Below are 13,725 nucleotides of genomic sequence, written 5' to 3'. Positions count from 1 at the left end.
AAAGAAGACTAAATTATTTTTAAAATGCAGCATTGAAAAGACACAGAGAATACTGAAATCTAGAAAACTAGAAATGTATACAATACAGGTCAATTTGGGGACAGCAAATAAATGCAACAATACGAATGATCGAGATACATTCTATGGCTTTGAATTTTGTTTTCTATTTGAAGTAAAATTTCAAACTGAAGAATCTGTCATTTGCTGATGACATAGTTTAGTGGTAGAGTGCTTGGCTAACATACATAAAGTCCTGGATTCAATCTATAGCATCTCAAAGAAAAAAGAAAAGAAAGGAAAAAAGGAAGAAAAAATGAGAAAAGAAAGGAGAGAAAGGAAATACAGAACAACACATTTCTTTTGGTAATAAATCTCTCAGGTTTAGTATCACAGCCTAGTAAGAGGTACGCAAGCACTGGAGAGGTGAGGCATGGAGGACTCCATGTCTAAAGACAGCCTGAGCTACAAAGTGAGACCTTGCCTTAAAAATAAATTAATTAATAAATGGACTATAATTGTACTAAATAGATCTCTCTTTATTGAAGCCACCATGTAAAGTGGTGATGTCTGCTTTCTTGCTGCATAGTTCCAGCATGACAGTATAGAGAGTTACTCAAATCCTATCATCACCAATGATAAAACTTCTTTGTACTGTTCTGATATAATCTGTATGAATTTGTAATCTTTCATATGTATCTGAAACCGACCAAATGGAAAACTAGTTATTTGCCCTCATGTGTTGCCGTTCTTAAGACACTGATGCTCAAATCACAACCACAGAGCACTCTGAGACATACACCCTGGAATCACCACGTTGAGCTTTGTTTTCTAACAACTGCTTCTCATTCTCACATGCGTTCCTCTGGAATCAACATCAGTTGTAACAATGTCTGGATTTTTTTCTAGTTTGAAGTAGAAATGCAGTATTTAAGTAGCCAGGTTCTGTAAAGGGGGCATTTATAATTGTTTGTTTTTTAAAGTTGGTCCATATGCCTAAATTTGGCATGAATTGTGCACTGGGGTGCACTTGCATGGTACATTATTGAAAACATTTCAGACTACCTTGGAAGAGATTCAACAACCAGTCACTTCCTCCAACCTCCTTTAAGGCCATGTGGTTTCAAGAAGCATTTTCACCTAAGCCACAGGAGTGGATTTTCCCATTTAAATTGCAATTTCAAGCAATAGAGTGAAATAAAATATACTTTATGTCTTACTGGGAGTAATAGTTTTAAGCCAGTGTGAGTGATTATCACGATAAAGCTTTACACTTGCTAATGGAGGTGAGGTTTGCTTTCATTTGGAGCTTTGGCTCTACAAAAATGGCTTCTCTATGACTTTGTGGTAATCATGGAATCAGTGTAGGCTCACAATCTAACCAGATGCTTGTTAAAGTGAAGATATGGCCCTCCATGACAAGCTAAATGTTTGCACACTGTGACTCACATAAAACACACAATGATAAACTTTTTCCAATCTAGTTGCATATGGGATCCATGTTCTAAATCTATACCATCATCTTCATTATTGTCAGTTTTAGACATGTCCGAATCAAAAGCATAGAAGTTGATATAAGTTAGAGTTTTGGTAGTAACATTTCAGAGGCAAATGATAGAATTTCCTTTGCTCTGCTAATGGAACAAGTTGAGAGAAGGCCTGTCCTAGGGAACATAGATATTAAAATATTAAAACTGGACAAACCTTATTGTTTAAAAGTGATAAGTGATACTAATTCTCCTCACAAGGCTGGAAGAAACTATATATACTATGTCCATTTTAATAAATATTTTTATTCTTACCAGTACTCCTAAAATTGAAAGTTCAGTTGGAGTTACTTGGCTGGAGTTTCAGTGGAAACATACTTTACAATGCTGCTTAGATGTGTCTATTCATGGTTATATCCTTTGCATTAAATAACTAGCATAGAACTCAACATTACACTGTTCTTTCTTCACTGTTGGAGCATTCCTATAGATATGAAATTCTTAAATACTCTAGCTGCAAAAATGGGACATGTGAAACAAAGACTTCAAACATAAGAGCAGTATGTCGATGATTGTACTTACAGAACCAGGCCTTGGGTAAGGGACTTTTCCTTCATATAGTGACCAGTGGTATTCAGGGCCTTCTTTATGTGCATATGGGCCATTAAAGGCTTCCCGGATACTTGACATGTGATAGACACATATAGCATGGCCTCTAAATATATTGCTGGAAAATAAAAATTACAAATCTAGACATAACTAAGAGGAGCTCACTCGGTCAAATGCCCCAATGTATGTATATTAGAATTAAAACTTGAGTAAAAAGCAATTCCTTAAAGCATAGATAGTCTAGAAATCTTAACTATTACAATAATTTAAGTAATGAACTTGAAAGACTTTCTATTTCTTCATTTCCTATTTTCTAAATTTGTAAATGACATTAGAAGAATGGAATTGTGCCACTTTACTTTGTAAATGTTGGGTCCTATGATGTGTTCTTGTATTTTTTTTAATGATTTCACTTCATTATTTTTGTATTTATCAATTCTTTGAGAAAGGCGGTGCTACAATGTTAGTGCAGCATCAGAGGCTAGCTTCCAAGGGTCTGTCCTCTCCTTCCACCACATGGTTCTAAAGATCCAACTTAGTTCGTCAGGCTTGGCAGCAAGTTCCTTTACCTACTGAGCCCCCATTTTATATCTTTTTAAAGATTATTAGCCATTTGAATTGATCACTTTAAGGGAATATTTCCATGTCATTACATCTGTAATGCAGCTAGTGCCCCCTTAATCACTATGATGCTTGCTGCTGATTTTACTACACATTCTAGCTGCATTTTAGTGGGTTTGCTGGTAGCCTTTGCGCTACTTTTTAGCGTGGTGTCCTTTAAATATTAGAACATTTGTTAAACTCTTCTTTCAAGTCACTGAGTCTTCAGTGATGGGAAGATTATATAAAACCTCCTATGTAGCAGTGACGCAAATGATTTTTGAAATGGTAAGCTGTCCTTTCAGAGGATAAAGACAATTGTTGCATACCTTACTGGGGGCATCTGCAATCACATTTAGTGAAAGATATTGTTATAGTTCTTGAACACAGAACCATCATTTGAAAGAAGTGTGCCCCTTCATAGCTTCCACATTATGTGAATTAAAATAAAGGATGTTTGTGAAGGAGCTTTAGTAAAATGTAAAGTCTATGTAAATGTGTTTCCTGCACTCTGGGCCAGCCTGAGAACAGCAGTCATGTTACTGTCTTAGGACATCAATTCTCACATTTTTATAACACACCTTGAAGCAATTGGAAATGCCTGGGATACAGGGAAAACTAGACTGTCTTAGCTGAGGTGGCCATAAACCTTTGATCACCATTCTACCAATATCAACCTCCGTGGCGGGTACAGCTGGGAGCTTTTTCCCCCTCTCAGATTTATATATAAATTGAACAAAGTTGAAATCGTGGAAGGAAATCATGTCTTTGATTTCTCTGAATGATCCAATATGCTATCATTTAGGAGATTAGCTTTTAAACTGATCATTTTAACAAATAGAAAATACAGATTACCTCATAGATCAAATTTATCATTCAAGAATTGTCACGTGACACAAAAATCATTTGCTGCCATATGAAAAATGAAGTAAAAGGGGGCTATCTGTCTGTGTATTGTGGTGAATCCCAATATATATTAACTTTTAAAATTAACTTTTTAAATACCAGAATATACAGTAGAAGGAATTGTTCCCATATTATTCTGTGGAAGAAAAGGTCTGGTTAAAACAAGATATTCGTTCAAAGATCTTTTAGGTGTTTTAATTCCGAGTGATCAATAAAAATCACTTGCTGAAAATCTAAACAAAACTGTGAGAAGGCTTGAAGCAAGCACCAGCTATCAGGCTAGACTGCAGCTTCCGGCTAGCACACTCATGATGAGAACCAGGAGCCTCAACCTCTCGGCTGACATGCTGACGTCTTTCCTTCTTTATTGTGGGTGCTATCCCTTTCCTTTTGAAAGACACTTGGAATTATGTATACAAACTTTCAACTGAAATCAATTCTACGAATATTTCTTATTCCACATATCAATGCATTTAAAATATCACTTTAGAGTACTCTTCCATAGATACATAAAATGCAAAAAAAAAAATGTAAAGGGGAAAGTGACATATATCTCAGCTTTAAGCTCGAGCACAACATTTCACAGCGGCAGAGCAGATGACCAGCGGTATTGATTATGAGTCTACTTAGGAGGAAGACACAAGAACAAAGATGTGAGGACTTATTTCTGACTAAGGACTCAGGAACATTTCTTGGACATAGGTGGCAAGTATCAAAGAACTGATCTAACCTGATGTTGGAAGGTAAAGTCATCCCCAGCAGTAACAGTGCATAAAGGGGACGGGGGTGGGGGAGACCCAATGCTAAGAACTGCCAAGGTAAATGCTGAGATCTGTCAAGGTATTATAACCATTGGAGAAGCCAGAGAGAAAGTACCCCAAAACTAGTGCTGAAGAGTTACTAGAGCACATTGAAAGCCTGAATTAGACATCTTCATCTGAAAAAGTAATCAAATAATTAACCTAGACTTGACAAAATGGGAGTGCCAGCTTATAACCCAACCACTAAAAATGTCAAAGTTGTACACAGTAATGAGAGCGATCGGGGGAGTGAGCAGTTACAAGGGACGATGGGACGCTATGGAGAAAACACTAAGGCTAAACCAGGATTGTGCTCTGATGAGTGAAGGCCAGCAGCAGTCAGGGGAAGCAAGAGAGACTGGACACTTAGAAAGAACAGAGGCTGGGAACGATGCTGGGGTCGGTCTCTGAGATATGGGCATCATGAAGGGTACTGCACTGAGATAGTTTTTCTTTTATAGTGTTTTATTGACTATCAATTTCTCACCTGGTAGTGTTAAACAGTCCAAATATTACTGGATTCTTAGGATCTCTGGTAGGCAGTAAAAACACATCCTCTGAAAGAAGGAAAGACCATTCCATCCGTTAGTATTTTAACCTTCTTTGCATGTGAAAAAAACATATTTATATAAAACAGTTCAGAACTATGTGTTTTAAGACCTGATTTCTCATTCTACAGCTGTGATCAGGACAGAAGAACGAACCATTGCTCTGCCCTGGGTGGAGAGTTCTCTAAGTGATAGAGAAGGGCCGAGCAGTACTCGTCTACAGGAGTGAGGTGAGTCTCTTCGTCCTGCGCCCCTCTGCTGCCCTTTGACTGGGTCGAAGTGAAGAGACAGAAACCTGCCGCTGATCTGAAGAGGTCAAACACTTACAGGAGACATCCTCCAGGCCCGAGACAGTGAGAGGAAGAGAGCGCATGCACATAGGAGAGGACAGTGTAGACCCTCCAGAAATAGTTACCCAGCTCATCAAAGTACGTGTCGATTCCGTTCACTCCTGGTACAGAGCAGACCAGCCTCGCTTTAAGGAAAGTGCTCCACTTGTTCACCAATATTCTCTGTCCTCCCACGTCATTCTGGGAAAAAAGGGAAATGGACAAACAAATGCTTAAAAGAACATTTACAAAGAAAGGTTTAACATGGTGAAATGGGCTGATAGTTTTGTTGTTTACTTGTGTGTGTGTGTGTGTGTGTGTGTGTGTGTGTGTGAACATTTAGAAAAATCATCAGATAACATTACAAATAATTTTCCCTCACTTCTCCCTAGCACTGTTTTAACAGGGGAGTGCTTTTTTGTAAAGATTATTTTAATTTTTAGTTTCTTATGTGGAGAGGGGACACTGAGCCTATCTATGTATGAGCACCACGTGTGTGCTGGTGCTGCGGAAGCCAGTAGAGGTCGTCTCATCCCCAGGGTTGGAATCCCAGGTGGTCCTGAACTGTTTCATGTGGGTGCTGGGAACTGAGCTAAGCTCCTCTTCAAGAACCACAAGTGCTCTGAATGCTAAGCTGTTTCATCAGCCCCTCAGTGTGGTGCTTTATCCAAGTACTCTCAATATATTTTCTAGCTATTACACATATTAATGTGGATGTGTCTCCTAGATGAAATACTGGCTTTATAATGCAGTAATCTTGCTTATTACTTGTTCATACATGCTATACCTGTCTCAAGAATTTGGATGGATCATATCTTTTCTCCCCTTGGAAAGAAAGTTTATGAAGCAAAGCATGGTGGCTAACATCTGTAGTCCCTACACTTAGGAGTCAAAGGTCATTCTCAGCTGCATATGTGTATGTTCATATACTATGTGTGGTATTATTATTATTAAATATCTTCCTAAATCATACTGCTTTTGCTTTTGTTTTGTTTTGTTGTTTTACTACAGAACTGATTGATTGAATTTTCATACCCAGGTATGTACAGGCCCAAATAGATTATGAGGCTCATAAAATATTGTTAAATCAAATTTAAAAATACTATTGAATTGGGCCAATGTGTCGGCTCAGAAGGTTAAGGCACCTGCAACAAAGCCAGAGGATCTAAGTTCAATCCCCAGGACCCACATGATGGCAGAAAAGAACATACACCTAACATCCATGAACATGCATGACATGCATGAACAGTAGCATACATACACAGATATACACACATAAAATGAGCAAATACATATAATATTTCAAAAAAATAGAACAAACTCCTACTTGGAAAGAAATGCTAACTGTAGACTATTTCCTACCTCAGCTTTGAAAACGAGAAAACTCATCAAAGGCAAGCCTCTTTTACAGTGAGACTTCCATGAGCCATGAAGTTATAGACAGAACACAGGAAGCTTGGTTTAGTAAATATTGTCTTAAGAAAATCTACGGAATACTTCTAAATATTTAAAGTGGAAAATTACGAGAGAACACAACGTCTGATGGGGAGGGAGGGTACGGATTGTGGAGTCCAGGGAGACGGACATGATCAGAGCATGCTGTAGGAAACTCTGAAAGGAACCAGTGAGAAACAAGTATAAAACGGTGTGACAGAGGCCTGCTATACACTGTGAAGGGGGTGAGTGTCGAGACACAGACACGCCATCCTCACCACGCACAGCCGCCCCACGCGGGCATAGATCGTGTGGACACTGTTCTCCGCTTCCAATGCCTTCTCAGTAAAAAAGAAGTACATTTTGTTGTCATCCCGGTCTTCATTATCAGGGATCATATACGAACCTACAAATTTTGGTTCTAGGGACAAAATATAAATGAAAAAGAAAAAATTATATATGTAATGGTGCAATAACAAAGTCACCTTGATAAATTATTTATCACTAGATTGTTAAAGTCTCATCAGTTTGTGTAAAAAGACAAACCATCTTAAAAGTTGTATAGAATTATTGAAAATTAGGTAACTTTCCTCATTTTATGGCCAAATCAATAGACATTTAGAAAATGTAATTTAAACAGAAAACAGAAGAGTCATGGATGCAGAAGACAATTTTAACAGTGCACGTTGTAAACCAAGTGCATTTAGTGCCTGTCCAAGCTGGGCAATGAAAACAAGCTCTGAAGTTCTTCTCAATCGGTATAAAGTAAACGTACATGTAAGTTCCACACTGAAGTTTAAAACTATATTATTATTTATTTTTAATTCATGCGTAACCTTATCCAATAAACCTCATGGAGGACTTCTTCTTTTTAAAGTGAGAAATTTAAGCTTTTGTGTTTAGAGTCTAAAGAGTCTCAGTAGGTGACTTTCCATTGATACAGTAGCAAGCGTTTTGAAGATAACACATATGCATGCGGAAGCTTAAGCACATCTGAAAATGATGGAAACACTCACTATAACAAGGTATTTTCACTCGTAGATCTACCAGTGTGTGACAAAATAGAAAACGTGTGTGTGTGTGTGTGTGTGTGTGTGTGTGTGTGTGTGTGTGACGACAGTTATGTAGCACACAGAACTCTGGTTAGGAAATAGTAGTGATCCTCCTGAAGTTTGATTGGTCTCTCAAATGCAACATGACTGTATTAAAACAAGCAAGGCCACAATGACTGCAGCAGCAAGGATGCAGTTGTGCGTCTTTACTTCTCATATATTCAATTTGCTTGTTTCATTTAGCTCTTGATATCTAAGGATGGCTGTAAATAAACTTATTGCATAATTAAGGCAAATCATACGTATTTTAGACTCAAGAATGCGATAGTTACAAAGACCATTTTGTGTTTATATTTTCATTATCAAGATAGCAGACTTAGCTGCGGACTGTAGGCTTGTTTTCCGCTCTCGTTTCCAAGCTCCTGTCTTATTTCTACCTTTCAGCAGCCGCTCATCGTCAGGCTCCGTGCGAATATGGCCTAGCTTGCCCAGACTGCGGAAGATCGCAGAGTCTCTGCCCCAATAGTCACTGTAGAGTCCAGTAAACAGTTCGCTGCCTGCACAGGTACACAGGGAAAAATAAGTCAATGTCTGTTTCTCAATCTGAAGATGAAGTAGAAGCCACTTTTATGTCAAGCATACTGCTTTAACACACATTCGACCTGAAGCCGTCAACAGTGTTTTTAGGGGAAGAAGGGATGCAACCCCACAGCAGTGCGTCAAGTCCAGTTTGCCTCTTAGCTGTGAACTCTGAGCCTCATTTCCTTTCTGAACAAGAAAAGGAGCAATGCTCGCAGTCCTCAGGAGAAAGCCACTGTGGGTGGTGTGAGGGCACTAGTGGATGTTGAGACCTGTGGGGGGAAGGGGGATGACATGTGGATACTGAAACGGGGGTGGGGGGCACTGCTGGATGCTGAGACCCATTTGGTGATGTAGCCGGGGTTCATCTTGTTTTAGAAAATTTCTTTCAACCTTGATACCAACTGTGTTTTATCATTATCGCTGTATCACAGATTACAGTGGGCCAGTTAACTCAAGTGCTTCTTAGGTCAAATTTGTTGCCTTCAACATGATTTTACCATGGGAAGTACAAAGTCTGGCGACATTGTGTCTACTCCAATTGGTTGTCTAATGTGTAAGTTTATAGCCAGTCAGAGGAGGCTGGTAAAAAGAGCTCAAGAGTCTGGGGTCAGCAGAATGACTGACCTTGGCTGTGGCACCAGGAGATCCCACAGACTTAAAACCAGGTCCTGCCTGGGGTTATTCAAATTTATGTAGGAGAAATCACAATGTGTTTTTAGAGAAAGAAATAAAGACATCAGTAGCTTAAAAAGAGAGGACGAAATTCTTTTTAAACAGATGGAAACTGTGAGGGCATACCCTGAGCCTCAGAAATGTTATCACCTATGAAGCGTGGGGCCTTTGAATGTTCTTCTTTCCTGTAACTACAGAGTGTAATTGGTGTGCATCAGTCGGCCCAAGAGGCCTGTTCTGGGAATGCCTAGCCTCACTGTCCTGCTCTATCTTAGAGGAACAAAGAGTTCCTGGCAAAGAAGCAAATAGTCACAGTAGACCTCTGGAAATAGGAACCTCATTTAGAGTGATCAACTTATTTCCTTACTGTGTGCCCACAACTCCAACTCGGTTAAATACAAGATGATGATGCTTGAAAAATACATTACTGATTTTTCTTTTTGTATGTATATATTATATACACAAATACATACATATATATGCAAGTGTGTGTTCACATGGGCAAGGCTGCAAATGTGTTTGCCAGTATTGGGAAGTTGGAGGTCAAATTTGAATAAGATTCCTCATATATCTCTCTTCCTTCCTTCCTTCCTTCCTTCCTTCCTTCCTTCCTTCCTTCCTTTTTTTCTTTCTGTCTTTCTTTTCTTGAGACATATTCTCTTACTGGGATCTGGGGCTCACTGATTCAGCTAGGCTAAATGGCTAATGAACCCTATGGCTTCCCATTTCTGAATCAGAAATTCAGAATTAGAAAGAGTATGCCATGCTGGACTGTTTAGACACTGAGGATCAAACTGAGGTCCTCAAACTTGGGCGTAAAACTTTATTAACTCTATCATCTCCTCAGCCCCTACTGATGCTTTTTTGAATCCTGAAAATTCAGAATGTGTTCATATGTGCACACTTGTGATTTATAGTCTTTCATATAAGAAAACTCATAATAATTGCATTTCTAATTTAATATGTCACTTTATGCCGTCAGTTTTGGAATTAAGTTGCTAATGTTACCATTATAAAAATTTGACCAAATAAATTAACTCAATTTACGGAAACTTCAGATACTGCTTAAAACTTCCTTTATTAGATTTGTTTCAGAATCTCTAAAAGTAAAATCTTCAAAACTTTTTTTAAAAATCAAATTATCACACACATTTGTATGGTATAAAGTTTGAAAAGTGTCAATTTTTGAATTTGAAAAGGGAATTTATAAAGATGTTTATTTCTAATATGAGCTAACTATTTATTCTCAAAATAATTGCTTTATTCTACCAGTTAGAAATAGGTTAATGAGACATACCTAAATCAAATGCACATCTTTAAAAGAAGCATTTATAAATATTATTGTAATACACTAACTTTCATTTTTTGAAAATATCAAATATAAATGAGACATTTTTCTGTCTATAAAACCCACAATGAAGGTTTAAAAACTATATAGGATATAAGTAAATTAAATGTAGTCTTCTGACAACAGAATTCACTTTTTTGTTTAGTATGTTATTTATTTTAAATTTCACATTTGTAGGCTGGATAGATGGCTCAGCAGTTAGGAGCACTGTCTACTCTTCCAGAGGACCCGGGTTCAATTCCCAGAACCCACATGACAGCTCACAAGTATCTGTAATTCCAGTTCCAGAGGACCTGACACCCATGGCAGAACACTAATGCACATAAAAATAAATAAGTGAGTACAGTTTCACATTTGCACTCTACAACAAATGCATTTGGACAGTAGACCTTTTCATAATGCAAGCAAGAAAGGGAAAAACAAATGAAGAGAATGTTCACACTCAGCATATCAGGGTGAGGAGTGGCATGTGCTCCGTTTGCGCCTCTCAACTCGGCTTTCTCTTTGAACTTTCTCAAGAGAGCAAGTTTAACAGTGTAAAGATCTGTTATGTTCATATCACAGATCAACATACAAAGGATGAGAGTTATGATACTCAGGAAATAACATAAAGATGATATAGAATATCTATTAAATTATAATTTGGTAAATTTTATAAATACTTTGTATATGGAGAAAAGAGAATTTTTGAGACAAATTCATTCAGTGGTTAGATATCTAAACCATTTCCTGAGATTCAGTCTGCCCTATCTAAAGGGGCTTGAAAATCATCAGCTATTATTATGGAAATGCAATCTCCTGTCCACATATCTCATCTCAGTTATCCCAATCTAGAGCTTTGTTGCAAAGACCTGCCTGTTTTGATCTAGGCCGAACAATGCCCATGTCAGCCAGTAGATGGCAGCCCAGGATAGCAAATAACAGTTTGTCTTGACGGGTGTCTGCTCCAAGATGATAGATTTTCAGTTTTACCCAATTTCTCTTTTTGTAGTTAGATGAAAGAAAATATTTCATAAAAACTCAAATAACTAAATGCAAACTTTATTATTTAAACTTCAAAGGAGCTAGCCAGGTGTTAAACACTACAAGCTATGGAAACTGAACCAAATGTGTTTTGGTCTGGCATGTTAGCTGTTCCTCAGAAGAAATTTCTGCTTTCATGTATTATTATCAGTGTGGGAGGAAAAAAAAAATCAAGCTATAATACAGAGCACACAGGTACTGTGTGCTTGGGAAACCATTTCCCAAAGAAAAATAAAAGGAAGATAATACACTAACAATAAACATAAATAAATTAGAATTCAGCTTTAGGTACAATTAATACCTCATAGTAGTAATGAAACTATTCCATGTCAAAGTAACGAAAATAAGCATTTAAAGAAAATAAATATTTCCTTAAATCACTTCTTTGAAATTACAACTATTTGGTGTCATTAAATTTTGAGTCAATATTTTGCTAATTCCTGGAATGAAACAACAAATAACATCTATATAAATCTTATTTCCCAGTTTTAAAAAGGAAAAAGATTCATATACAGAGTAAAGTTTAGGGTTTCAGTGGTAAGTGCAGACACATCCATAGCCTTATATTTCTATGCACACAAATGTATTATCTTAGACAAAGCTTTAACTTCTTTCCAATCTATTTTAATGTTTTGAATAAAAACAAGGTGATGTTTGTGCCAAATAATGTTTTTTAATTACTATAAAACTGGATATGAATGGTAAGCAATGTTGTATTAATTTTAGGTAATTAACTAGTTATAAATGAACATAAGACTCATGTTTTCAGGGCATTTTGACAGGGGAATATAACTTATTACACTCAATAATAAGATTATAATTGAGATAACTCTGCACTGGAAACAAGCTGTCCCCAGCTCTGAATCCTCACTTGACCCTGAGAAAACTGCTATTGTCTTAAAGTACTGGTTCCCTGTGGAAAGAAAGGAGTCTCATCTCTGCTCACTTTACTTCCATTTGTATGGCTACTGCCCAGTTCATTGATTAATTTGTTTTTAATAATTGCAGGGCAAAACCATCAATTGATAGGAACCTGCCAGGCATTTATATAAATAAAGGCAGCCTTGAATTTTTATTTTAACAATAATTAATAACACTGAATATGAATATTACAACAATGTTATTATTAATAATAAGGCATTAATGATAACTTTATAATTATAAATCATAAATCCACAGATTCCATTTTTTCTAGCATTTGCCCACAGTAGTTGCAGCCTCAAGGCCCTGCTGCTATCACAAGGCTGTGTATATAATAAACTGCTTCCAAGAAAGAAGAAAAATGATTATTCTGAGTTATATAAAAAAGTTAACAAATCTACCCTAAGTTAATTTCAAGGTAAAATATGCAATAAACACTTTTCTATATAGCTTCATTTATATGGTATTCTATTTGTAGTTTTAATTAAACATAATACACTCTTAGTATTTTAGGAAACTCATCAAGCATTTAGTTAATTATTATATATCCTCTGAATTTTTATTCACTCTGTAGGAATACATATTTTAACTCGATAGTATGAGCAATTCACAATAATTATTTGTAAACTTCTTATTTTATTTTACTCAAATTTTTCTCCTATTTATGTTATGCATGCATAATCTAGGATTTATAATAATATTAAATGCATCTGCTTTGTGAGAAAGTGAGCATCCATACTAAAAGGACCCATAAGCAGGGTGATGTCATTAGTCGTTTGGGCACTTTGCTTTCTTGTCTTGTCAGTTGACTAGATTTAATCATTAATGTTAAGGAGGTGGTTTCTGGGGCAGAAACATAAAAGAAAAGTGTGTTCATTTGCTGACACAAATGACCATAGCTGTATTTTCTTAGTGGCCAACCAGTGACATCCATCAATACAGTCATGGTCAATTAAATTCCTAAGGGACATGATGGGAACCCAAGCTTGGAAAGCAGGGATATTTTTAGGGAGACACTGAGTGTTTCTTTTCCCTTTTCTTTCATTTGAGGAAATAATTATAATATAAGCGAAGTATTCAAATAGCTCCTTGGAGACCCACAGTCATGGCCAGACGCTGCAGTAAGCATGTAGACAGTGGGCATTTTGCCAATGTGAGGGAGCAGCAGTCGTGAATAAGATATTCTTTAGGGATGGCAAAGTGGTAAGCGAGTAACTCGAAGTCTGTTTCTATGCAATTGGGGTGAATTTGAGAAATGAATATTCATTCCTAGCTGCTCTTGATATAAATATACTCATTTCAGGAGAAATGAATACCTATTCTTAAATGCTTTGCACACACACACACACACACACACACACACACACACACGGTGGGAGGAGAGATAGATAGAGATAGAGATAGAGATAGAGAGAGA

The 13,725-nt window shown here is 37.0% G+C and overlaps 1 protein-coding gene across 1 annotated transcript in view; it reads right to left on the bottom strand.

The window, feature by feature from the left end:
* Positions 1–13,725, bottom strand: part of Sema3e (semaphorin 3E) — a 118,485-nt gene that overhangs the window by 35,092 nt on the left and 69,668 nt on the right. Inside the window, exons 6-10 of the mRNA XM_036181873.1 lie at positions 8,200–8,319; positions 6,989–7,131; positions 5,363–5,477; positions 4,887–4,956; positions 2,067–2,211 (exon numbers count right to left, since the gene is read on the bottom strand). Coding sequence (XP_036037766.1) covers positions 2,067–2,211; positions 4,887–4,956; positions 5,363–5,477; positions 6,989–7,131; positions 8,200–8,319 — 593 coding nt within the window. The remainder of the gene's footprint in view (positions 1–2,066; positions 2,212–4,886; positions 4,957–5,362; positions 5,478–6,988; positions 7,132–8,199; positions 8,320–13,725) is intronic.

The sequence above is a fragment of the Onychomys torridus genome, chromosome 3 (assembly GCF_903995425.1).
Source record: "Onychomys torridus chromosome 3, mOncTor1.1, whole genome shotgun sequence".
Lineage (NCBI taxonomy): Eukaryota > Metazoa > Chordata > Mammalia > Rodentia > Cricetidae > Onychomys > Onychomys torridus.
Note: the sequence above shows the minus strand (reverse complement) of the source record. Positions and strands in the feature narration are given on the sequence as shown.